The sequence below is a fragment of the Triturus cristatus genome, chromosome 11 (genome assembly GCF_964204655.1).
Source record: "Triturus cristatus chromosome 11, aTriCri1.1, whole genome shotgun sequence".
Taxonomy (NCBI): Eukaryota; Metazoa; Chordata; class Amphibia; order Caudata; family Salamandridae; genus Triturus; species Triturus cristatus.
In genome coordinates this window covers 648,873,635-648,900,218 of record NC_140594.1, presented here as the reverse complement: position 1 = coordinate 648,900,218, position 26,584 = coordinate 648,873,635, and the positions used below count along the sequence as shown (strand labels likewise).

Here is a 26,584-nt window from a genome sequence, read left to right as displayed (position 1 = left end):
ACATATCATTTGTTTGTCATAGTGCTTGTTCATGTGATTTCATTCACTCATATAGCTGCAGAGGGGGGGGGGGAAAGAAAGGGGATAGAAAAGTGGAGAGAGCTTTAGGGGCGGCTGTCATTTTAATTCTTTTGTGTATGAGCCTTGTTCCAAAAAGGGGGAGGGGCACAAAGCATGTGGATATCTTCCCCACTTTCATTCCACCCCAAATTCCCCCTTTGCCCCATGGCGCTATCCATGACCATGTTTTAATGCCAATTTAAACAAGCATTGGCAAATGCATTAGGTTTCGCATATTTAGCTTTTTTTGTTGTAAGCTGTAGTTTGCTGAGTAGTTGTACAATATAAGCAACAGAAAGTCTGTCAAAGTGTACCGACTTGTTTATGTACAAAAAGGCAATATATTGTGCTGCTACTAGTGGTATAGTGCTGGTAAGTAATAGCACAATTTTGAAAATTAATTGATGTAATAGCAATAGTATGTGTTTGAGGAGTTCTGACAACTTAGGGCCTGGTGCTACTGTACCTGCTGCACCATTCAAATCATGCTCCTAGTGCCTGCAAGATAACTAGATTTGTGACTGCTTGTATAGTAGTAAAATATAGCAAGATTTGGAGTTTAGAGTGGTTACGACAACTTTTGCCCCCGGTGCCACTGCTCCTGCTGCACCATTCAACTCAGGACCCTATTGCCTGTAACATAACTGCACTTGTGAATGCCTGCTTAGTTGTATCTATTGCAATATTTGGTGTTTAATTGATTGATGTAATAGCAATATTATGTGTTTAGAGAAGTTCTGACAACTTTTGGGCCCGGTGCCACTGTACCTGCTGCACCATTCAAATCATAACCTTATTGCCTGTAACATAACTGCACTTGTGACTGCCTCATTAGTTGTATATATTGCAATAGTTGGTGTTTAATTGATGTAATAGAAATATTTTGTGTTTAGAGGAGTTCTGACAACTTTTGGGCCTGGTGCCACTGTACCTGCTGCACCATGGAAATCATTAGGGGCAATGGCGCGACCGCGCAGCGTCCACACACTCCTGAGGCTTGAGCCGGGAGTAGGGAAAGCGCGTTACACTCGATACTGGCAGCAACCACTGCAATTTACCGATTGAGGTGACTGTTTACCTATTTTACTGAAGTATTTTAACCAGCTACAGCTTATTTGCACATCCGCTCTTTAGCACTTTTTGCACATTTGTTTTAAAGTCTGTTTTTATTTAAAATGCAATCAGAATATAGTCGCATCTCTTACCTTTCCAGACGCTACCCTGACCCGAACAGGCATCTCCTGTGGAACGGGCTTCTTTGGGTAGCGCCGGCCATCTTGGATGTCAAGATCTGGTTGGCGATCTAGTCTTTGATTGACGCCTACTTTAGGGGCACTGGCGCGACCGCGCAGCGTCCACACACTCCTGAGGCTTGAGCAGGGAGTAGGGAAAGCGCGTTACACTCGATACTGGCAGCAACCACTGCAATTTACCGATTGAGGTGACTGTTTACCTATTTTACTGACGTATTTTAACCAGCTACAGCTTATTTGCACATCCGCTCTTTAGCACTTTTTGCACATTTCTTTTTAAGTCTGTTTTTATTTAAAAAGCAATCAGAATATAGTCGCGTCTTTTACCTTTCCAGACGCTACCCAGACCCGAACAGGCATCTCCTGTGGAACGGGCTTCTTTGGGTAGCGCCGGCCATCTTGGATGTCAAGATCTGGTTGGCGGTCTAGTCTTTGATTGACGCCTACTTTAGGGGCACTGGCGACACCGCGCAGCGGATGCGCGCAGCTGGCGCACCACTGGCGTGCCCAAGGCAAGCCCGTCTGCGCCCGTCCGCGCCCAGGTCGCGCTCAGCGCACAACTCCATGCCCATTTGCACTCAGGTATGTATAAACGAATTCATTACTCTAGAGCAACCTTGTTGGAGCTAAACTCAAGGGGAAGGAATGGTAACTGTATTCGCCGGCCGGTTGAGACTGGCCACTACCTGTCCCCAGGCTCCTGCCCAAATTGTCAAATGCCATTTCCACCAGTATGCTCAGAGCCCATCAGAGCCATGACAGAGGATGGACTCTCAGGTAGTGGGACGAAGGAGAACTTTGGCTGTATTCTCATAAACGCCAGATCGCTGGTGAAACATAGCTCTGAATGTGCTCATCTACTGATGGATTTAGACATCAAAATCGCTTTTATTACAGAAACCTGGACGGACGAGGCATCCGGTCCAGACTTAGTTAAAGCTACCCCCCCGGTCTTTAATTGTGAGGTTCTCAACAGACCTAACAAGAGGGGCGGCGGCCTGGCCATCCTATATCATAGCTCGTTTCAGGGAACCTTTAAAGCGCTGACCTTGCCTGCTTGCGAGGCACTCGCATTTAATCTGAGGTTAACAAGCCATTTTTCTTTTAAAGGCATCCTCATTTACCGACCCCCTGGCACTAAATCCTCTTTTTTTCCCACAGTAGGAACCCTTTTAGAGGATGCCCTGCTGGGGAACTCACATACCCTTCTAGGGGATTTTAATTTTTATCTCGAGCAGACGGATGACCCGGACACGGCACGCCTCCTAAATCTTATGGAAACAGCAGAGCTGTCACAACACGTAACGGGCCCTTCACATCTGGCTGGTCACACCCTTGATGGGTTTTTCTCTAACATGCCAGAACTTTCTTTTTCAGCTCTGCTACCTCTGGCTTGGTCAGACCATGAGGGAGTTCGGTTTAACCTCATACCCACACCTCACATTGCCAATGGGCGGTACCAAACAGAGCGGAAAGATGTCAGAGCTTGGAACAGGGTGGAAGCGGAGACTTTAGCAAGGGCACTAACTACCTCTTTCACACCCATTGCCAGTAACATGGAGGAGGCGGCCTCGTCATACACGAAATGGCTTACGCAGGCCTGTGCAGTTCTTGCACCACCCAAACAAGCCGTTTTTAAAAGAATGGTGCCCTCAGCCCCCTGGTATTCGAGGGAATTAAAACAGCAAAAATGTACATGTAAGAGACTGGAACGTAATTGGAGGAAGGACTACACGGATAAGGAAACATTTTTATATCTGGCAAGCATGGCCACATATAGACGCATGATACGTGATGCAAAACAGAAGTATTATGCCGCTCAGATATCAGCGGCCAAAAACTCAACAAAAGAGTTTTTTTCCACCATTACTAATTTATCCGCAGTCAAATCTGCCTCTGGTCCATCTAGTACAGAGCTCTGTGAAAAATTGCATCATTTTTTCTAACCAAAGTTAATAACATTTTTTCCAGTCTCAGTGACTCAATTAGGATGGAGCAGGAGTCCGAACCGGAGGCCAAAGAGTTGGCCTCGCCATTGGTTATCCTGGAGGCGTTTAGGCCACTCACTCTGCAGGACACCTTGGATTTACTGGCCAAAGCCAATTCCGGGTCCCCATTGGACCCTTGTCCATTGAAAATCATTAAATTGGCTCCGGTGCCTGTAGCCACCTACCTTACTTCTATTTTTAACGGTATGTTTGAAGGAGGGATATTCCCTAAAATTTGGAAGGAGGCCTCCATTCTCCCTCTTTTGAAAAAACCCAGCCTGGATCCTTCTGATCCAAACAACTTCCGGCCTATCTCCCGTCTCCCTCTTCCAGCTAAATTCGTGGAAAAGGCAATGAACCTACAACTCACTGCCTTTGTGAGGAACACTTTATTGCTGGATGCCTCCCAGCATGGATTTCGGGAGGGACATAGTACCGAACCCGCTCTGATCACGGCCACAGAACAGATCAGGTCGGCGGTGGATCAGGGAGGCAGAGCGGCTTTGATCCTTTTGGATCTATCGGCCGCGTTCGACGCGGTCCATCACGATTTGTTGATGGACCGGTTAAGGAAAGGTGGAATTCAGCGAAAAGCATGGGATTTGTTAAACTCCTTCCTTTCTGAACGGAGCCAAACAGTAGCCTTAGGAAACTTTTCTTCCCAACCTTTCTCTCTTCCTTGTGGGGTCCCGCAAGGGTCCTCATTGAGTCCCACACTTTTCAATATTTATGTGTCCTCCCTTGCTCCCATTATCAGTTGCCACGGTTTCAGTGTCACTTCTTACGCAGATGACACGCAAATCGTGGTGTCTCTACTACCTGGCCGTGAAATGGGGCTGGACCACAATTTTCAGACCTGTATGTCAAAAGTGGCCCACTGGATGGCCAGCAACTGCCTTAGGCTGAACTCAAATAAGACCGAGGTCATGCTGTTTGGGAACAACCCTAACTTCTGGACCCCATTATGGTGGCCGCAGGAACTGGGGTCCCTCCCCATTCCAGTCAATAAAGTAAAAAATCTCGGGATGGTGTTAGAAGACAAACTTTCCATGACACTCCAGGTTAGGGCGGTAGCCTCTAAAACAGGCTATATTCTAAGAACGCTGAAAAAGATTTTGTTTCTGCTCCCTCACGAATGTCGAAAAATTGTGGTAATGGCCCTTGTAACATCCAGACTGGACTATTGTAATAGCCTGTACCTCAACATTCAGGAAAATCTGCTGCACAGATTGCAGCTATTGCAGAATGCAGCTGCCAGACTCCTAACCGGCATCCTGAAATTTTCACCCATATCAAAGGCTATCCGAGACCTTCACTGGCATCCTATCAAAAGCAGAGTCCAGTTCAAGGACTCTATGCCTGGTCTTTAAGGCCTTAAATGGCGATGGTTCTGACTACCTGATAAAACAATTTAAAAGGTATGTCCCTGCCCGGCGTCTTCGTTCAACGGATGCCAGTTTGATCACGGTCCTTGTTATAAAAAAAGTTAGATGGGGAGGACGTAGCTTTTCTTACGGTGCAGCCAAGCTATGGAATGGATTGCCGCTCCATCTGAGACGCATGGATAACCAACTGCATTTTAGAAAAGCACTGAAGACCTGGTTGTTCGGTAAATAATTCTGCCTCTTGGAATCAGGGTGTAGTGGACAGCGCCAGGACACCTACTTGTTAATCGCGCGCTTTACGTCTCTATAACATAACATTACCCTATTGCCTGTAACATAACTGCACTTGATTTTTGAATGTTTAATCTTTTGATTGTAAATGACTTTTGGATGGGAATTAAAACTTTTTAGACGGATGAGAATAATCACTTTTGGGACGGATGGGAATTATCAATTTTGGAACTAAAATAAGTTTGTTTCGAGTCAATCAATAAATCAATCAAATAGCTTTATTCGCATTTAGTAAATGCATAAAAGTACAAATAATTATCACAGTACGAGTTGATCAAGGGAGGATTCAGAACAGGTAAAAATTAAATTTAAACATTTTTCTTTTAAAAAATACATAATTAAAATGCATCCATACTTCAGGAGCTAGCAGCTATACGTTATAAAAGGAATATTGACAATAATCGATTTATAATTAAATCACCCTCACGTAGGCATATCGATTTTCTTTAACAGTTTCTTTTTAGCATGTTCGATATCTTGCAGCAGATTAAAAGAAGTATTAAAAATTGAGGACGGTTGAGAAAAATGATCACATAAAACAACTCCCCTATCTGTAGATCTTCTAGTCCAAAGGACTGAATATAAAAAAAATTGCTATCATGAAAAAAATGCGGGGTGTTTCCAAGGAATAAATAACTGTAAGAGCTCAAGAATAAGAGTGTAGGGTCAGTTTTCTTTTAATCAGAGGGAGAATGTACTGTTTCCTTTCCATCTTATAAAAGCCACAAAAGAATAGAATGTGTGACATCGATTGGGTAGACAGGCCGTCACAGGGACAATGTGTTAGGGTGCTTAGTGAATTTTCAAATGCTGGGTATCCTGCCATGAGGGGGAAAAAGGTAAACCTCATCCTTGTTCATAAATATCGATGCATATTGTTAGTCACAAAAGATAGATATGAATCGTGACCCGTGCCTACTCTAGGCATCGTGTGATAATGTAAAACCGTGCTTTTGCTTTGATTCTATTGCCATCTTTCTGACTTACATATGGTAAAAAAGGCCTCCTTTAAAGTATTCTTAGGAAAGAACATACACTCACTAGGTGACGTGTACAAGAAAGCCAAACCCAAATCTGTAAAAGACTTCCCAACGTATGCAAGCCATGGAGTACTATTGGCTCGGTCAAGGTTAGTAATATTTTTAATTATAGCTTGGTTCAACCCAACCGACTCCCTTTTCCATATGCGCAACCATAAAAGCAGCAGGGCCAGTTTAACTATATCAGTGATGAAAGGGAGGCCTAGTTCATTGTGGGCAATCATATTTGAGCAGCTTGGGTTAACTAAAACCGGCTTTTTAACAAACGTATCCTTCACTTTCTGCAAAGTGCCCACTTTAGTTGTACCTCAGATTTCTGCGCCGTAGGTAGCTATGGCGACAGATTTTGCCTGGTATATTTCTACCATTTACCTGAATGATTTTTTACCTAATTTGGAGGCAAATTTCCACAGGGCTACTATGCTTTTTTGCAGCATATTTATTCTATTAGCAACCATGGCGGACCAGTTAAGTTTAGAGTAAAAAAAGGAGGCCTAAATACATAAAAGACTCTACGCGTTCCAGAGAACCCCCATCTAATTTAAATGAAATAGACCTTTTCCTTCCCATTCCTGCTGTTAATATAAAGGTTTTCGATCTGTTGGCCAACATACCCAATTTGGCAATAAAAGATGATTAGGAGTTAATCAGGCGCTGTAGGGCCATAGGTGTCCTGGCCCTCAAGACAGCATCATCTGCATAGAATAAAGCTGGCAGCGTTATGCCGCCTGTGGATGGAACATGCGAGCACTGTTCGGTCAAGAATTAGTTACATTTGTTGGTGTATAGGGAGAACAGAGAGGGGGCGAGGAAGCAGCCCTGTCGCACCCCCTTTTCAATGTCTCTGTACATTCCCCCTGCTTTCCAAATTTAACTACAGCCCTGAACTCTCTGTATAGTTACCTGATAAAAATAATTATTGATTTATCCACGCCCATCGACTCCAGAAGAACCCATAATTTTAAATGGTCCACACAGTCGAAGGCTGCGGATAAATACAGAAAAGCCATAGAGAGCTGGCCCTTCTTCCCATGGACATACTTTGCTGCGAGTAATGCCAAATTAAGCTCTTGGTCAATCAGTTCCCTCCCTTTTCTGAACCCGTATTGAGTCTCTGCTAAGATATTGTTGAAGGATGCCCATTTCTCGAACCTATTTAGGAGCAATCTGACCATTAATTTGGCAGTGCTATCCAGCAGAGAAATTGGGCGATAATTTGCTGGATTCATGGGGTCTCCTTTCTTACATATATAAAATGATCACCAATTGTTTCCAGGATACTGGAGGTCCCATTTTAGAAACTGCATTAAAAACTTGTGTCAAAAGCGGGATCCATAAATTCTTGTGTGTAAAAAAATATCCAGAGAGACCCTATACGGCCCTGTAGCCTTTAGGGCTGGCGATCGGGAGAGTGCAATATCAATTTCCTCTATGGAGACTTTCATCCCTCAGAGGATGATCGTCGGATCTTCCAGATGGATTGTAGCGCTGTCCTTCTCTATGTTAAAAATACTCTGAAATAGAGAGAGCAAGGAGGATTCGTGTATGTGGGTTTCAAGATAGGGCCCACCTCTTCCTGTAGGAAAAGGGCATTTGCTACCCGCCAGAATGCCTTACTATCTTTACTTCTGGATGCCTCTCCCAGTTTTTCCCAAGCTTCATCCCGTAACTCCTTTTTCCTCACCAATCTAGCTGTCTTATAGTCAGCTCGCAGTGACCTTATTAAATCTTTATTTCTAGGATTCGACTTTAAAGCTGCACAAAGGGCTCTAGAGGCTTTCAAACAGTTTGACTCGAACAACCTTTTCATAGATGGAGTGTTTCTCATAGGTGGACATGTAAAATTGGATTTTATAGTTGTTAAGATTTTGTTAAATGATATTACTACCTGTTCATTGTCAGTGTTAGGGTCTAAAAAAGCTTCAATCTCGACTAAAACCTCCTTTACGACCTTTGGGAGGAAATAGGTTGAATCAATTTTCTCCCATTTAAGTGTAAATCAATTTTATTTTTTACTCAGTTTCGGTTTTGGTGTACATAGAGGTCTTATCTTACTATGAGAATACAATACAAAATTAAAGGCAAGGAAAGCGTGGTCACTAAACTCTGCCATCTCTACCATAGCAGACTTAATACTACTCCTATTGTTGGACTGAGTGATTATAAAGTCAATTGTCGATGTGGCTCCATGGCGTTGGAAAGTGGGGAGGAGTTGGCCTGGTTTTTGGTGGCATGGATTTACTATTTTTAAGCCCCAGATCAATAAAAAACTGTTTAAAATATTACCATAATTTTGATGCACAAAATGGGTAAGCAGCAACTCATTTAAGTCAGTAACACTGTAAATATGCTAATCCAATTTGAGATAACAGCGTGAACTAAAATCCCAGCCTAAATTAAAAATAAAGTTAGTGGGTAAAGTATTAATAAAGCTTCCAATATTTCCCCTAACCCATCTATCACATGTGTAGGATTCTTAAAATTGTTGTTATAAAAATTAATCAATAACAGATCAACTATCCCAGGGGCTTCAGCCAGGATTATGTGGAAGTGAGCTGAATTATTAATGACCTTCACCTTGCCTAAGGTGAGCGTGTTTGCAATAAGGGTAAGTGAAACCCCCTTAGATCTGCCAGCAATTGACGGGACTGCTGGGGTAACATACGAACGATAACCATCTACAAACACAGGCTGTTCTACCCAAGTTTCCTGAAAGCAAATGATATCTGAAGTTAGGAACACTTTATGCCAGTTTGGATTATTTTATTTGGATTAGTATCCCGCTATATTCCTTGATAGAAACTTTATGTACCTGCTGGAGTCTTGTGAGAGGTGGACCGTCATTATCAGAAAGATAGATAGAATATCAATAGGTTGTATTGGAGCGATTTATTAAATCGGGACCAGCCAAGTGAGCCCGTACTACAGATCCCAGTACAGAGACCATTTGTTCAGAGGACAGTTAATCACAAGCCACCATATCTTCCAACGTTGAGTACCTGTTAAATAAGGCAAGGGGAGAGGGAACCATCTTTGCTTGCCTAAGACTGGTTCTAGCAGGATGGTAACCCTGATTTGCGCATGCTGGTGCGGGCCTGTAAAAGAAACCAAGGGAAACTGCATAGATCTGAGAATGGAGAGAGGGGGAGGCCTGTAGACTTCCAATTAAAACTCTTACCTGGCGTTCGTTATCGAAATTTAAAATTACACAGTCGTTGTTAATTGTTTTTATATCAGTGCCTCACCACTGTGTCCTTCTGGCCATTATCAAATGGTTTTGAATCAAGTGCCCCATTTCGGAGTTTTGGTTCAGCGAATGTCAGACCTCGTCCATCAAATGGATTGAAGATTCATTTAGATGTGGGCACAATAAAGACACATTTACTAAAATTACGACAAAGGAGCAAGCAGCAGGAGGAAGATTCATATCTTGTTGGTTTGGGCTGTTATGTGCCTGCATAGATGTTCGATTTGTCTTGACCTGTGAACTTAATATGTATTGGAGTTGCCCTATATTCCTTAAATCTTGTGTGGTCGCCTGCGGTACACCGAACCTGGGATCAAGACTTGCATGGTTAGCCCTGCTAGATGACATCTCATTGATTACACCAAGGTGAATCGTTGAGATTGGAATAGGCATGGAATTTGCTTGCGCACAGCCTTGAATAGTATTATAACAATTAGAACTCGGATTGATTTCACGGTTATTATTGTTGGAAGTTGTACAAACTTCAGAAGTAACCATGGGTTGGGGCAGAACGCTAGTAGTGGCTGAAATAACACCATGGTCTACCCCCGCTTGATGTACCAACTTAGTCTGAGATAAACCTTGTAAAATACAATCTATAGAATCTAAACGTGCACAAATAGGTTGCAAGAGTTGTTTAAAGTTATCCTAAAGTGCAGCCCAGTTTGGGGGAAGAGCAAAGTCTGTGGGTTGCTGACTGTTCAAGCAGGATGAATTCAGAGGCGTGACAACCTTTCTGATCTTTTTAGCTGGACATTTAGGAGGTATTGTCGCGTTGCCTCTTTTTTGTTTCCCATTAACAGAGGTAGCGAAGGTTGGTTTACCCCTTTGTGTAGTAACAAGCTCTGTACATTCCGTGGGTGATCTAGCAGCCGCAGATGTTTCTATAGGGACACCCCCAACTGTAGTAGTTGCAGCCCCCTGGCTAGATTGAACAAGTGTGATAGATGATTGGCCCGCCCCTAAGCCTAGTGAGAGTCTCCTTTCAGTAAGGGCAATTTCTTTCTCTAAAACAGAGTTTGCTCTGCCCAAACAGGTATCTAAAGTTGTCACAGTTATCTCTTTGGTGGCTGAAGACTTTGTCTTCCATATTGTAGTTAAACAGCTAGCGTCCATAGATCATAGATGTTAATGGGGTGAGCCAGCACAGACTTCCCCGGGCCCTGACAGCGTTTGAGCGCCTCCGTGTGCGAACGAAGATCGTGGGTGGATCCTACCGCAATGCCTGTGGTCCACAAGGAAGTGTGTTGTACTGGCAGCAGTGATGGGCTCCAGATCGCGAGTAGGAGCCAAAGGGGGTGGCGCAGCCAAAGTCCGGCCGCGGACGGGCGCAGACGGCGCCACTCTTGGCACGGGCTTCGTCCGGGCCTGCCCACGCCCGTCCCGCCCTGGTTGACTTTTAAGCCCCTCCTGGCGCATGAAGCTGACAATGGCGGTGTGCGCGCCGCTTTGCAAGGTGGGACTTGGAGTCCTGGGCCCCGCGGCGGTAGAAACAACTTAAGGCAGCAGAAACTGGTGCTACTAGTGGTATCGTGCGGGTAAGTAATAGCACAATTTAAAAAAATTAAATAAAGTGGGACATGATATAATTAATTGATGTAATAGCAATATTATGTGTTTAGAGGAATTCTGACAACTTTTGGGCCTGGTGCCACTGTACCTGCTGCACCATTCAAATCATGCTCCTAGTGCCTGCAAGTTGTGACTGCCTGTTTAGTAGTAAAATGAAGCAAGATTTGGTGTTTAGAGGGGTTTCCAGAGCTTTGGGCGCCAGTGTCACTGCACCCACTGCACCATTGAAAATATGACCCTAGTGCCTGCAAGGTAACTACACTTGTGATTGCTTAATTTAGTGGTTAAATATAGCAATAGTTGGTGTTTAGAGGAGTTCTGTAGAACCATTGAAATCATGGCCCTAGTGCCTGCTAGATAACTGCACTTGCAAAAGCCTGTTTAGCAGTAAAGTTTAGCAATATTCTGCGTTTAGTGGGGTCCTTATAGCTTTAGGCCCTGGTGCCACTGCACCTGCTGCACCATTCAAATCAAGATCCTTTTAATTATAATTGTGTCTACCTGAATGGTGGTAAAATAAAGCCCCCATTGAACCAGTCGTGTATAGATAATAGGCGTGTGGCTAGATAATACAAGTATAAGTGGGTCATCCCAGGCCCCCAAAGGAAGGAATCCTACAGATGTTAAGAGCCAGGCGGGCCCTCCCTTTTCCCCAGAGGAACTTAGAGGCCATGCTATCCAACTCTCGAAACCAGGCCCTCGGGAAGCAGAGGTGAGTGTTCTGAAGAACGTAAAGGAACCTGGGGAGAATCATCATTTTAAAGAGGGCGACTCTCCCCATGGGGTTCAGGGGCAGTGTTTGCCACTTCTGGAGGTCTGCCATGGCCTTCTTCACTAGGGGAGTAACATTGAGGGCCCAACTGAGCTCGGGGAGTAGAGTTACCCATACCCCCAGGTATTTGAACGATTGGCGGCGGAGCGGCATATTGGACTGCCAATCAAAGCATTCTCTAGACAAGTGGAGGGGAACCAGGGCCGACTTGTCGGGGTTCAGCTGGAGGCCTGTTCAAAGGAATGTAGGATACGGAGTCAATGTGGGCCTGATCGGGCGGGATCCGCTAAGTAAATGAGCACATCGTCTGCATAAAGGGCAATCTTGCCAGTCTCTGTGCTTGGTCAGTCCCAACCCTGCACATGCTCGCTCGATTGTATCAGGGCCGCCAAGGGCTCCATCACCAGAGCAAAGAGCAGGGGGGAAAGGGGACATCCCTGCCTTGTTCCCCTATTAACCGAGAAGGGCTCCGACAGGACCCCATTTACTAGGACACTTGCCCTAGGACGGGCATACAGAACACGGACCAGACCCCGAAAGCGGGGACCAAAGACCATTGCGTCAAGAACCGCTCTAGGAACCCCATGTCCACCGAGTCAAAGGTTTTCTCAAAGTCTATAAGGAGGATCGATAGGTAGGGGGTAAGCAAGTGACGGTGAGCCAGGGCTAGTTGTAGCTGCCAGAGACAGTGCTGGGTACCGCATGAGGGTATGAACCCACATTGGTCGGGGTGGACCAATACAGACAAGTGGGGTTTGAGCCGCTGGGCGAGGACCGTGGCAAAGAATTTTAGTTCATTGTTGGGAAGGGAAATAGGAAGGTAACTGTACACCGTGGCGAGGGTGGCTGGGACTTAGGGAGAACCACTATGGTGACCAAATCCATCTTGGGAGGGAAGGAACCCTTTTCATCCGCCTCCCGGAATAAATGTGCCAGGTGAGGAACAAGAGTGTCATGATACAGAGCATAATATTCTTGAGGGAGGCCATCGGAGCCCGGCGTCCTGCCATTGGAGCTAAGGGTGATCGCCTCCCCAATTTCTCCGTGGGTGATAGGGCGGTCTAGGTCCTCCTGAACAATGGAAGTCAGGCGGGGAAGGCAGTCGTTCCCAATCCCCAATAAGCCAGAGAGGGAGAGAGTTGGAATTTTAGCTGCATAGAGTTGGTGATAGTAGGAGGCAAAGGCACGGGCCATCTCCGTTGGGGAGCAGCACACCAAACCATCCTGTGCTATGATTTTGGGGATTATGCGATTCGCCCTGGGGTAGGTGGCTAGCCTGTGGAGAATTGAGCCATTTTTGTCACCCCAACCGTACACCCTGGCGACAGATGAGCGCCAGAGGAGCTTAGCCGCATCCAGTGAAAGCTGCCGAAGCTCCGTACGTATATGGGCAAGAAGCCTTACTTCGGAGGCGTCCGAGGTCTGAGCGGAGGATCGTTTAAGGCGTAATGCCTGTGCCTCCCGCGAGGTGATCTGTTCTAGTTGCGCCTGCCGCTGGCGCTTGAGCTGGCCCTTGGCAACCCCTCTAATCGTGGCCTTGCTGGCCTCCCAAAGGGTGCCCGGTGAAGACACCGATCCCTCATTAGTCTGAAAGAAGTATTTGAGTTCCTGTCCCACCACCTTCCAGAAGTCCTTGTTCTGGAGGAACCAAGCATTTAATCTCCACGCCTGACGCAGTGAAGCGGGATGGGAGCCCGCACTAAGTATCACAGGGGAATGATCAGAGATACCCCGGGGAAGGATAGACACATCTTGGATCTTGATACAATCAGTCGAGGGGACAAAAATCGCGTCAATACGTGCCTGCAGGTGGTGAGCTGCTGAGGTGTGTGTGAATTGTTTGGAGTGTGGATGCCAGATGCGCCACACGTCGCAGAGACCCAATGATTCAGAACAGTTCGTCAACTGTCTCGCTTGCGCAAATATACTGTGGGAAGGGGGGCCTGTCGTGTCCAAGTCAGGGGAATAAACCGCATTAAAGTCGCCCCGAGGAAAGTGGAACCCAAGGGCAATGAAATCAGGAGGTCGGCGGAGTTTGCTAGGGTCTTTGTTAACATCGATGGAGGAGAGTAGAATGATACGAGGTTAAGGGGGTCACCATTCAGTGTGCCGCTTAGGGCCACGAAGGTGCCCTGTGCATCGTGGATTACTCGTGTGGTCACAAAAGGAAGGGAACGTTTCAGCAGGATCGCTACCCCACAGGAACCTCGGTTGAAGCCCGAGTGCCAAACCCTGTCGTACCCGTATCGCGATAAGAAGGCGCAATGGTTACCCATCAGATGCGTCTCTTGTAGCAATAGGACCTCCACCCCCAGGCGCTGCGCGTATCTCAAGACAGCCATGCGCTTAAGGTCTAGAAGGCCGTTGACGTTCCAGGAAATTAGGCGCAGAGAAGCCCTTACCAAAGGCGCATCAGGTATAGTGGCAGATGGTTTCAGTAGCGGGGGAGGATCCACTGGGGAGCTCGGCCATGAGCTGGGTCGCCAGGAGGCTTGGTCTGGTACACATAGAGAAGCCGTCGTGTCCCACAGGGAGTGAAGCAGGGCATCATGTGAGTGCTAGTGCAACAAACCAAAGGAACAATAAAACACAAAGAATAAAACTCGAAACAACGATCCCCCCACCGTAACCCAACCCCCACCACCCACCCTATACTTCAAAAACAGAAGCATCTGTCGCCCTAACATTGGAAAACTAACAAAGGACCAAACTAAAATGCTTGAGAATGGGGAAGCATGGAGGACCCCTCCTCATGACAGGATGTACATAATCGAGTCCGTCAGGAATAGAAACAGTGAAGCGCCAATGCGCCGTCTCCGGCTGCGGAGCCAGGCCCGGCAGGCAGAGACAAGTTCAAGCAGGGTCCCTGAGAAGCATTGGGCTACATGAAAGATGCGTGTCTGGGAGGTCCAGCAGCGAGGGTCGAGGCGAGGCAGCCCCAGGATCTACGCGGCCAGAGGAACCAGATCGTGCGACACCCAGATGTTCTCCAGGAGGCGGCGCCGGATGTAGAGAGGAGCCCAACAGGGAGTCCGAGCGGGCTCGCCTCTGGCCATGGAGCCTACGGAAGCGGTTGCGCTGATGCCGGGGGGCGGGGGTCTCCAGGCAGGTGGATCCGCCCTCCGCACCACCAGGCGATGAATTCCAGTCACTGGTTCGCAAGGGACGCTCCTCCGTAGCCCAATTCCAGGCCTCTTCAGGAGTGTCAAAGAATAGGGTCTTTTTGGGGAACACCACTCACAGTCGCTCCGGGAAGAGGAGCCTATATTGCATATTAAGGGCACGGAGCGTTTGCTTGACTTTGACGAACGAGCGGCGCTGACCCTGAACGTCACAAGTATAGTCCGGGAAGATCATGATCGTGTGGTTGTCATTTCAGAGACACTGCTGTTTGCGGGCTCAGTCAGAATAAAGTTGCTGTCCTTAAAGTTGAGAATCCGCATTATGACCGGTCTGGGTGCCGCACCCGTTGGAGGCTTAGGAGCAAGGGAGCGGTGAGCCCGCTCAATCGCAAACCACGGGGAGAGGGAGCCCTCAAGGATCCACGACCGCAGCCATTTCTCCATGAAGTCCACAGTACAGCCTTGTTCTACTCCTTCCGGAAAGCCCACCAGGCAAAGGTTGTTGCGGCGGGACCTGTTTTCTGCATCTTCGGCCCGCCAGTGCAATTCCTGGGTGTGTGATTGGAGACGCGCGACCTGCCCCTTTAGTTTTTGGACATCGTCTTCCACAGTAGAAATTCGAGATTCTGTCTCTTTGATCCGGGCCGTTGCGTTTCAGAGATCTTGTCGGATGACGGTCATGTCCACCCGGACTTCTGCTATCTTGCCCTCCACGGAAGATTGCGAGCCATGGATCGCCTGGAAGATGGTGGACAGGTCCGTGGCCGGTGGGGCCCCTCGTCCACGGCTCCCCCAGTCGCCCCAGTCTCTGTGGTGGTGAATCGGTCCATTTTAGTGTGGATGGCCAGGGTCTTGGCAGGCCTGTCCCGGCCCATGATGCCGCCCGACAGGGCACGGGCCCCGAGGGTCTTGACAGAAGGTTTTGTAGCAAGGGGCCGGCGAACGACCCTGGAAGGCACATGAGTGCTCCCGGACCCCTCCGCAATCCTTCTGTAATCCGCCCGTCCTGTTGGTCACCCGGCGCTGAAATAATCGCCACTCCAGTGCTGCATCTTGGACTGAGTCCCTACATGAGAAAATCCTTGTGCAACATCGCCATAATGAGCCCGGCTGTATGCCTGGATTCGCACTCAAGATGGCGGCTATCCCTCTATGAGCTGCGGCGTCTACCGCCTTTGAACTGTGCCGCCTCATCTTCCGTCCAGGCGCCTGAAAATACGGGGGAGACACCCCTGGGACTGGGGTATCTGGTGGTGAGCTGCCTCCTCCTGAGCGCCGCCTGTGTCGTCCTACCTCCCTTGCCCAGCCGCGATCCTGTGTGAGCAGCGGCGGAAGCTGGTGCTTGAAACGGAGCAACTGGCGCGGGGCTGCTCTTCTACCTGCGCTTGTGGGGGAACCCTGTGGCCTCGACCAGCTCCCCAGCGGCGCTCCTGCAATTTCGGCTGCCATTTCGGGCGGCTGGGGTTGAAGAGTGCTGGTGGCCGGATCCTGGCTGACGTGGTGCAGCCCGGGGGCCCGGAGACTCAGCGACTGGAAGACCTGCGAGCTGGTGAGTCCCAGCAGGAGGGGGGGGGGGGGCGCTGCGCGCGCGGGCATCCAGCTGGAGAGTGGGAGCGGGCTCTGCTGTACCCCCTCATCTGGGTATTTGATCTTGGTAGGTAAGCCACGCCCAAGAGATCTTATCTTTACAGTGAATGGCTCTTAAACAGCGTGAACAGCTTTAGTATTATCGTAAATGCGTGCAGCCAGGGTAAGTTAACAGAAAAAAGTTCCACACAAAAGCGAATGAACATAGTAATTCACAATGGGAACTGATAAGAGCCCCTTTTAAGATATATAATAAATAAAAGATATTTCACAAGCACAGCAAAAGCAACACCAAAAAATGTAAGCTAAGTTCCATTGAAAGTAGTTATCAAAATATGGGGGGGAAATAGAGGTTAAAGACTAGGTTCACCCTCCAAAGGTACATACATCATAAACAACCTGAGTTATCAGGTAAAAGAACCTAGCTAGAAGAAATGAGGTGTCAGAAATCTATTAAGTTCTGAGATTCACCAGAAAAAGAAAGAAAAGGCTATTTCTTTCTTGAGTCCCCTCACTCACCAGGGTTTCCCCACGGTGACATGCTTCATCATTGGGGTCCTCTCAGTCCTCTACTGGCTGAGGCGTGCTGCGACTTGCGAATTACATAGGAGCACTAAAAATACAAATTATGTGTAGTGCAGAAAAAGTGTAGTGGAGTGGGGTGTAGTGAGTATTTAAAATAATTAGCTAGTGGGCCAAATAATTGTATTCTTGCTCCTAGCTAATAGGATTAAAAACGGGGTAATATGCTAAAGGCCCTAGCTATAATGAGATAGGTGTACCTAGCATATAGTCAACTAGTTTCGAGCTTCCCCCAGCTCTTCCTCAGGACTACACCGGGACCAGCCCAGTGTGAAAACCACTCCTAGTCGACCTAATTAAGGTGCAAAAGTGAGACGCTGCGACTAATAGGCATGCGTTTGAAATAATACATACGTAAATAAACGTCAAGTAATATCTGTAGGGTACATAAAACACAATATTAAAGGAACAAAAGATCATTGGCGTCATTATTAATTCAATAGTGATGACACTACACACATAAGTGTTGGTAAAGTCTCCGCTCTTTTGTGCCGCTATGTGGTTCAAAGGAAGACGTTAAATAGAGAGAACAATCTCCATGCAAGCGCTGTGCTGAGAAGTGAATTAAAATAGCCTAGTAGTTAACCTGTCCAATCTCACTCTCACACCTATCCAAAAAGCAGTGTTAGAAAAAGGATTAGGTTTTGTACCAACAGCCAATTTGGATAAATTCAGGCTGGTTTGCGAATTGAAAGAGTTTATTCGCAGGATAAAATTGGAAGCTCGAAACTAGTTGACTATATGCTAGGTACACCTATCTCATTATAGCTAGGGCCTTTAGCATATCACCCCGTTTTTAATCCTATTAGCTAGGAGCAAGAATAAAATTATTTGGCCCACTAGCTAATTATTTTAAATACTCACTACACCCCACTCCACTCCACTTTTTCTGCACTACACATAATTTGTATTTTTAGTGCTCCTACGTAATTCGCAAGTCGCAGCACGCCTCAGCCCGTAGAGGACTGAGAGGACCCCAATGATGAAGCGTGTCACCGTGGGGAAACCATGGTGAGTGAGGGGACTCAAGAAAGCAATTGTTCTTTCTAGTCTAAAACCAGACCTTCCAACTCAACTCGATTTGGGGTCAAATATCACCCTAGCTAGGTTTCTTATCCAGGATTCCGGTTTTTCTGTATATATATGATTTAAAGGAGGGTGGACCTAGCCTAACACCCTCTACCTCCCCCTGTTTTTGAAGTGTCCCTTAGGGTACTGCCCATGAATGGGGTCTGAAAGTTATGGTGCATTTTGTTATATGCCATGTTATGCTCCAGGGTATTTGTATAGCACAGATATTTATCAGTGACACTTGGTGCAGACATCAGTCTATGATTGAGATTCATACCACAGAGGTTCTCTACTGGGTGATCAGGTCCCCAAAACACATAGCTGTATTTGGGTGGCTTCGAGGTTATTAGTTAGCAACAGTAGAAAACTGTCCCATGGTGCAAGATTGGGGAGTGGTGGGTTTTGCAAGCTTCCAGTCAAACCAATGTGAATACAGAGGGTGTAGTTGGCTATCTCTGAGCTGTGGTTCCCTGTGGGGGATTGGGTTATAAGGCTCTCTGCCTAGCCCGTGTTATCTACTGCATTCTCTGGTAGAAGCAGAGGGTGTTGTTGAGGGTGTTCAAAACTACCCAAGTTGTTGCATGTCGAATTTTTACACAGCGACATTTATGCACAGTCATCTAGGGCAGTGGTTCCCAAACTGGGGTCCGTGACACATTCCTAGAGGGTCCGCAAGCAGCAGTTTTAAAAGCACTGCATATTTCCTTGTATAATCATCAGTTTTTGGGCAGCAATAAAAGTGTCAAGATAACTCCAGTGATTAATGTACCTGCTGGAGAGAGATGGGGGGGGGGGGTTGTCCAGTGGCAGCTTTGACTCATCTAAGAAAGCGTAGATGGTTAATATGCCTGCTGCGAAGAATGTCTACCTTGCATTTTTTTTAAAAGCACTATTTTGTTTTGTGCCTAGCTCAGTGGGTTCCTGCTTTTGCCATAGAGATTATTTTGTTATTGTGCAGTTCACTAGATCCAATCGTAATCTAGCACAATGTGCTATAAACTGCCATTAAAGAGCTGCATACAAACTGCATGGTACAAGTTAGTAAGTTATGCTTTTTCCCCAGTCTTTCATTATTCCGATGCTGCTAAAAAAGGTTTGTTTGGGTAGAAATAAATCATTATTATAGTCTACGCTAACCCCTGTGCTATGTTCTGAATCCTGACTTTGTGTTTCTCTATACCAAGCACTCTTAAAAAATGCCTACCAGTATGGATGACATGTGAATCCTACACCTTGTAGTCCTCTTTGTCTTATGTCACATTTTCTATTCACTGATTTACACACGTATGATTCATTGTCTCTGTATGTGTGTGATGTAAAAAGTGCTCTGAAACCCTACAGTGGTAAGGCGGTGCTATTAGATAAATTAAATATACGTGACAGTGGAGCTAATGGAGATATGAGAGGTGCTGTTGGAGGGTAGTAGTGAGGGAATTATTGAAGATTGTCATTCATTGAAGATTGACAAAAGATTGTTGTATCCTGGTGCATAGTAAAGTAATTATTCGCTATGCTTTAAAAGCGAATACAATTTAATATATAATGACAAACGAGTTGTAAAATGCACCATTCTCCCCTAAATCTTCTTGGGGGAGAGCCCCCCAAAGTCCCCTTTGTAGTGGTCAGGCTCACTTGCTGTGCACTATACGGGGACTGGTGTGACAACATTTGCTAGGGAAGCTTTAGGTTTCCAGTCCAGCCTTGGCAGGAGCCTCGGGCAGTAAATAAAACTAAACAATGAAAAGTTAGTTGCGAGATGCAGCACCAACCTTTCCGTTAAGATTTTTTATTTTTGCAAATATTGTTAATATGAAAATACTTAAATCTTTAGTAATTCAAGTCTAGTCTTTGTTTGGTGTGCACACGTGTGTGTTTATTTATTGGGAATTACAGTTTTAATGTTTGACATTTAAATCATACAAATTGCTTTGGGGTCCCCGGCTTCCAGTAGTGAGTCAATGGGGGTCCTCAGGAGTGGAAAGTTTGGGAAACACTGATCTAGGGTTCATTCATTTCACCGAGTTGGAGACTATTTCAATAGTGACGGTGTGACTAAATAAGACTGTACAACACATAGTAAAAAAAATAAAACATGTTTACTCACACTGGAGAAGATGAGAGATGATAAGTGCAGCTGTGTTATCACTACAGCTAAGTCTCTCTTCGGCTAAATCCCTCTTAATTTGCAGAGCAAACAAGTACCTGAAACACAAAGGGTAAAATAATACACTTTTCACATTGCACATGTACAGACAATCATCAACATCCACATGGTACAAATGTTATGCATAAAAAGTAACATGGTAAAATAATCGGTCATAATTTGTTTTGGCACCATAAGGATGATCCTCCATAATTTTAGGAGAAGAATGGACAGCTATCACACCACAGAGCAAATAAGAGTAACACTATTGGGTTGCGGTCCAAACCGGCCCCATCCTCTTATTGGGATTCAGTCCATAACGTATTACAAGAAATCACTGAACTCACTGACATTAACACATGGGAGGCCTGCACCCTTGGTATCTTCAAGTGTAGGAAGTGTCATAGGGTGAGAACACGCTTTACTGCTATGGCCCTCTTGCTCACTAAAAGGGTCCTTACTTTACAGTGAAGAGCAGAACTGGCCCCACCGGCGGCTGCATGGCAGGAGAGGCCTTGCGCTATAAAGAAGTCTGGCATCTTCGTAAGTGACCAATTTCCGTGGACTGGGATACTCTCCTCGACCAACTCCACCAATTTACCCAAAAAAGTAATTTGCCCCGTATAGCAGATATGAATGACAATGCTGTGTGCACTCCATCCAGCATTCCTCCTGCCCCCCACCATTCCTCCTGCTCCTGGTCAAGTTGCCACTAATCACCTCACGTGTTTCCGCCTCATTTGTCTACATCCTCAAGGCCCCGAGATATAGCTGCTCATTATTCTAGCCTAGAATTACTGAGTGCCAGCTCAGCCCTCAACACCACTTGCATCGGCAACCACACGACAGTTGGAGCTTTGCTCCAGTCTTACTCCAGCATCCTTTACAAATAAGGCCCTACCTATCACAGAGTTCGAATCACCTCCTTCCTTTCAGAATTCTAGGGTACCATCCCAGTTAGCCAGGTAGACATATCTACACCTTGCTGCTTAGTGTACCCACACTTATCAACTAGTACAGGGATATTCTAGTGCAGGGGTCTCCAATGGGTAGCTCGGGACCCTCAAAAGATTAGTTTTGTTACAAAAAGCAAGATATTCTTTGAGTGTTTTTACTCAATATGGAATGTGCATATTGGATAGAAAACATATTTTGGGAAACAAATATGCTAAAGTTCGAAAACAAAAGGAATAAAAATACAAAACATATTTAATGCTGCTCTTTGAATTATAATTCAAACTGAGTTGGGGATGTTTATGGCCATTAGTATTTCCTTTATACCAGTGCATTTTCTCCTGTGGCTGTTATGTCATTAGTCATTGGAAGCATTTTATATTGATGAAGCTTTTCCTGACATTGCTGTTAGTGACTCTTCACTGTTTCTTATGCGTTGGGTGGTTGGTGTTCTTCTAAAATACTGAGTTTTAAATATCGTCCAGAAAAAATAATGTATCCAGAATATCAGCTATCACAATAACATGAAGTTAAGTATTTCTATAAGAGTTTAATTTTATTTACGTTCTTAACTCCACATCAACTTATCTGAAGATATGTGTACCTCCAAGGTACGTTGATGTAGAGTCAAGAATAGTAAATCGATACTTACTTATTCATGCATCCTTTCATGATATTATATTAGTCATATTCTGGATTTGATATTTGGGCACAACGCAGTGTTTTGTCTTTTGATATTGTGACACATATCTGGGTGGTCACTACAATTAATTGCACATGGTGTAATAAGTATAGTGACTGTATTTGATGTGGTCACTAATGCAGCAATAGTCAAAGTCATTAGTAGCTCCGGACTATTGTTATTGATCAGAAGTAGCTCTTGTTATAGAAAAGGTTGGAGACCCTCGTTCTAGTGGCCATCTGACTTAAACCACTAACTTGCAAGTATGCTACTGCTTAGCAATCACTTGAACTGTAGTTATATGCAGTTTCAGAATAATACAAGTGACATGATGCTGTCTTTGTTTGCATATAAAAACCCCGGTAAAAACAGTAAAAAAAACAAGAGTAACATTATGGGGAGTGTCAGATATGATTTCCTTCGGCTCCAGTATTCCTCAGTTCTCAGCATCCTCTCTTCCCCTGCCACTTAGGACCAGGATATGTTGAAATCAAATGTCTACTACAGTCCTCCCAACAACCAGACCTGTAGAAACCATACAAGTGCCTTGGATAGTCCTCCCCCACCCAGTCATGCTTATCCAAAGCTTTGGAAGAGCACAATAATCACACAGAACCACAGAAGAGTAGTCCTCCAAAATATGCATAACCGTAAAAGTGTCCATCTAGTACAAAACTGAAACAAGCAAAGTGAGAACCTCAGTATGCATTATAGGCTTTTGGAACAGAGAAATGAGAGGTTTCAAAGCAGCTAGTGTAGGCAAGGAATTCTATGTAGCCATGTTCCCTAAGATAAGACATAAAGGCACTTTCATCTCATAACAATATTGTAACCTGAGCTTACAACAGGAAAGACTGGAGTTTCTTCTCATGGAGTTGTCCTCATTTACATTTTCACCCTTGCAATCCAGCAAAAGGTACTCCACAAAGATTGAAAACAAACTAACAAAGAAGGTGTAGAAGCTTTATTCAGCTCCTCTTCCTCAAGGATCATGTGCACTCAAAAAACAAACGTCAGAAAGTACTACCAAGGCTTCTTTCGCCTACAGTTTGATGGAAGGTGGTATTTGTCCCTGGATGTCTGTCAGACTTCCTTGTTGGCAGAATCTTAAGAGAGTCCCTCCCCTTGCATATCCCTCTGCAGATCACACTTGTAGCTATTTACTATGGAAGAACTCTCCTGAGGGAACACTGGAAGAATGAGAAGATATAAAAACACAATTAGCTCATGCTTCGGTCTGCAGTAAATTGACATTTGCATAACCCTCTAGCTAGAATCTTCACTTTTTCCTAATGCCATATCAACCAGTGGTGAGCTGTATGTGCCTTACATTGATAGTGCAGAATGCCCAGAGAATTATGAAGGACTGCAACAGTCAAAGGTTTCCAAATGTGATTATCAGGCAATCTGTTACTTAGGAGACATCACTGGAAGTGAGCTTCAAAGAGTTCACATAAATTCTGTTAAAGAAGAGATGGGAGTCTGTTTTTGTCAGAATACAAGTAGATTCATGAGAATACTCTTCACTAAACCAAAGAAGGATGGCAAAATCTGCAATCTTTCAACCTTTCATTCACTTATTTAATTGCAGGACTATCATCCTTTCCTACTGAAATATACCTTGATCCAAAAAGGTGGCGGTGATGCTGGACCAAAAGGAGAACTTACTCCTAGTGACCATGCACTAATCCAGTGGTTTTGAACCTTTAAAATTCTGAGGAGCCTCACTTAATCATTACCGGAACCCCGGTGTGGCGTCCTCCCCAGCCCGGATACATGCAAATGATCACACCACAAACAGAGCCTGGTACTGCACGTCTTTATTCCTCAGCGTGCAACAATGAATTGAATATTCGACATCATGGATTGTATTACCCACACCCTAAAATGTGTAAATGTAAATGTGGGTGTACTTGTAAAGCGCACTGTGACTCCATGGAGTATCCTGGCGCTGAAGACCGCTGGGGAACCCGTCCTGGTTTTCCTTGTGAGATGGTCCCTTTCTGGGTATCTCCAAGGTGAAACCAGGCATCCCCGGCGTCTATGGGGGGCCGTTGTAGAGATGAGGCAAGCTTAATGCCCAGAGTTGCCGAGTGTGTTCCTGGTTAGAGTAGGTACCGAGGCGAGAATTATCGAGTCCGTTTTGACCCTGGTCCACGACCCTGCCGCGTCGGGAATTGAACCCTGGTCCCTGGCCGATTCTCTGCTTACGGGTCTGCCGCCTCTAACCAGTGAGCCACACCTCTCCAAAACTTGCAACACTGTTCTACGGTGTCCATCAGGAACCATAAGAGTCCTGCAACACTAGCTCACAAGACACTACATCTCCCTCTTTGTTAAATAAAAAGTACAAATAATACATATATACATCACAACTGTTCAATAAGTTGCTTTGGTGCTCAAATCAATTGCTCAGATCTGGTCATGTGAGGTTGCGGGGATACGGGAGAAGTGTCCATGGCTGACACTGGTGACAGAGACACTGGTCTTTCAGGATTCTCAGGTGGCTAAGTTTCACTTCTGACATCTGGAGCTGGTCGAGGCAGTTGCTTGAAATGTGAAGGATCTCGAGTAACGGACTTTCCAGGATGGTGAGCAGTTACCATGTTTCCTTTACCAGACACGACCCTCAGTGGGTCAGCTTCAAAAGGAACATCAGACTTGCGTTTCTGTTTGACGATAACTTGGTCCCCTCTTATGAACACAGTGCTCCAAGCACAGAGGCATCTATCCGCATAGGTCTGCATTTGTGAGACGAGCCAGTAGTGCAAAGTTTACCAATGTCAATACATCTCTCATTGGTCCATTGTGGAATTGGGTTCCTGGCTCTCCCAGACATAAAAGCGGCAGGGCTTTCACCCGTGGTAGAATGGGTAGTTGACCTGTATGCACAAAGCGTAGACAGAAGAACTAATTTAATTTCAAGCTTTTCCAGGGCAGAGCACTGAATGATCTTCTTTAGGGTGCTCGTAAATCTCTCAATCACACCTTTCGCCTGTGGCCAGAGAGGTGTGCTTTTCTGATGCTTGACATTTAGATGAGTGAGAAAATCATTAAATTCTCAACTTCGAAAAGGTGGGCCACTGTCAGACTACAAAATTGAAGGAACACCCCATGTTGCAAAAACAGTTCTAATCTCTTAATGACTCTGTCGTGTGAAGTTGACGACAGACCTTCCACACAAGGAAAACTGGAAATTCATCAACAATTACTAGTAGATGATGTCTGTTGTTAAGGAGTTCATAGAAATCAAGTGAAATCTTCTCCCACGCATGCTTTGGAAGATCAGACATGTTTAACAGATGCAGGTTTGTCTTGGATGACAAGCAGTTGCACAAATGACATGTCTAACTCTTTTTCAACTCTTTTATTAAGATGAGTGGACCATACTTGTCCCGTAGAGCTCATTTAGTCGCAACAACTCCACGATGTCCCTCATGAACCAATTTAACAACTTGTTGTCTTGACAAGTTGATGCCTTGTGGGGTAACTAAGTTTTTCAAGCACATTTTTGATTTTCTAGTATTCATGGTCATCATGAAGAGGTCCAGTATGTTTTTGCCACAACTGAGGTGCAATAATGTCTTTGAGTGTCAGCAAATCTCGGTCAGTGCTAGTGGCAGAAATGATTTGTTCCACTTATATGGCAGCTGGGGTACTGGATTTCACAATTAAGTTTACTTAAGCATCAACTGCTTTTGAAGAAGTGCCATGACACTATATTGGCATATGTGAGAAGTCGTCAGCAGGGTTTTGATCTTTTCTTGGCCGATGCACAAATTGTAAAATCATACTCCTGCAATAGCAACCCACACCTCCCAATGTGAGGGGGCATTTCGATGCCAAAAATGGTGAGCCATGCTTGGTGAGAATTGTGAAATGCGTTCAATACAGGAACACATGAAAATGCTCACAAGCCCACACTACAGCGAGACATTCTTTTTCAAGTTGTGAATAGGCATGTTTCCGTCAATGACAAACTTCGGCTAGCATAAGCCACAATGTTCCTTGGAGCATCAGGATGTCCAGTGTGCTGGGCAAGGATGGCACCCAACCCCACTGGGCTTGCCTCAACAACAACTTCCATCTTTAATTTCGGATCAAAGTATGCCATTTCAGTGGCACTCTCAATTGCATGTTTTATTCTATTGAAGCTTGACTCGCATTCACTTGACCATCAAAATTGGACATTTCGTTTTGTTAAGTCTCTCAATGGGGCACTTACCGTGGCAAAGTCACTACTTTAACAGTAACTGGCCACACCAAGGAAGGATCGCAGTATAGTCACATCTTCTGAGGGAAAAGTGGATGACAAGGCTTGTATTTTAGTTGGATCCAGAAGATATTACCAAAGAACTTGAGTTTGGCTTGATGACACTCACACTTTGCTGCATTTAAAGTGAGATCTGTATCAGCAAGTATACAATACACTTGTGTAAGAGCTTTATCATGTTCCTTTTGTGAGGCCCCAAAAACTAGTATGTCATCACTGCAATAGAAAACATTTGTGACTGGCTGTATTATGCAACGAATGACATCCTGAAAAAGCTCTGCAGCTGATGACACTCCTAAACTTAGCTTTTCATATCTAAATAAGCCAACATGAGCAATGGTCTTCCAGTTTGAGAAGGTGATACCCTTTGTTCAAATCAAGGCGGGAAAAGATTTTAGCTGCATTCCGTACGTCAGCAATTTGCGGACCTGGATGTCACTCCATTTCAATCGATTTGTTCGCTTTGCTCATTTCAAAGCAGATGCGGAAGGCTTCTCCACTATCCTTTTGGGGCACTACCACTATGGGTGATACCCATGGCACTGGACCAGCGGATGGCCCA

General features: G+C 45.4%; 1 protein-coding gene across 4 annotated transcripts in view; it reads right to left on the bottom strand.

Annotated features, from left to right (window-relative positions):
• The window catches only part of FARP2 (FERM, ARH/RhoGEF and pleckstrin domain protein 2), a 1,344,877-nt gene that overhangs the window by 863,375 nt on the left and 454,918 nt on the right, over positions 1–26,584 (bottom strand). For all 4 annotated transcript variants that reach the window (XR_014970597.1, XM_085634160.1, XM_085634162.1 and 1 more), the window contains exon 6: positions 20,075–20,172. Coding sequence is in view for 3 of the 4 variants with exons in the window: in XM_085634160.1 (XP_085490286.1) it covers positions 20,075–20,172 (98 nt within the window). In the remaining variant the exon portion in view is untranslated. The remainder of the gene's footprint in view (positions 1–20,074; positions 20,173–26,584) is intronic.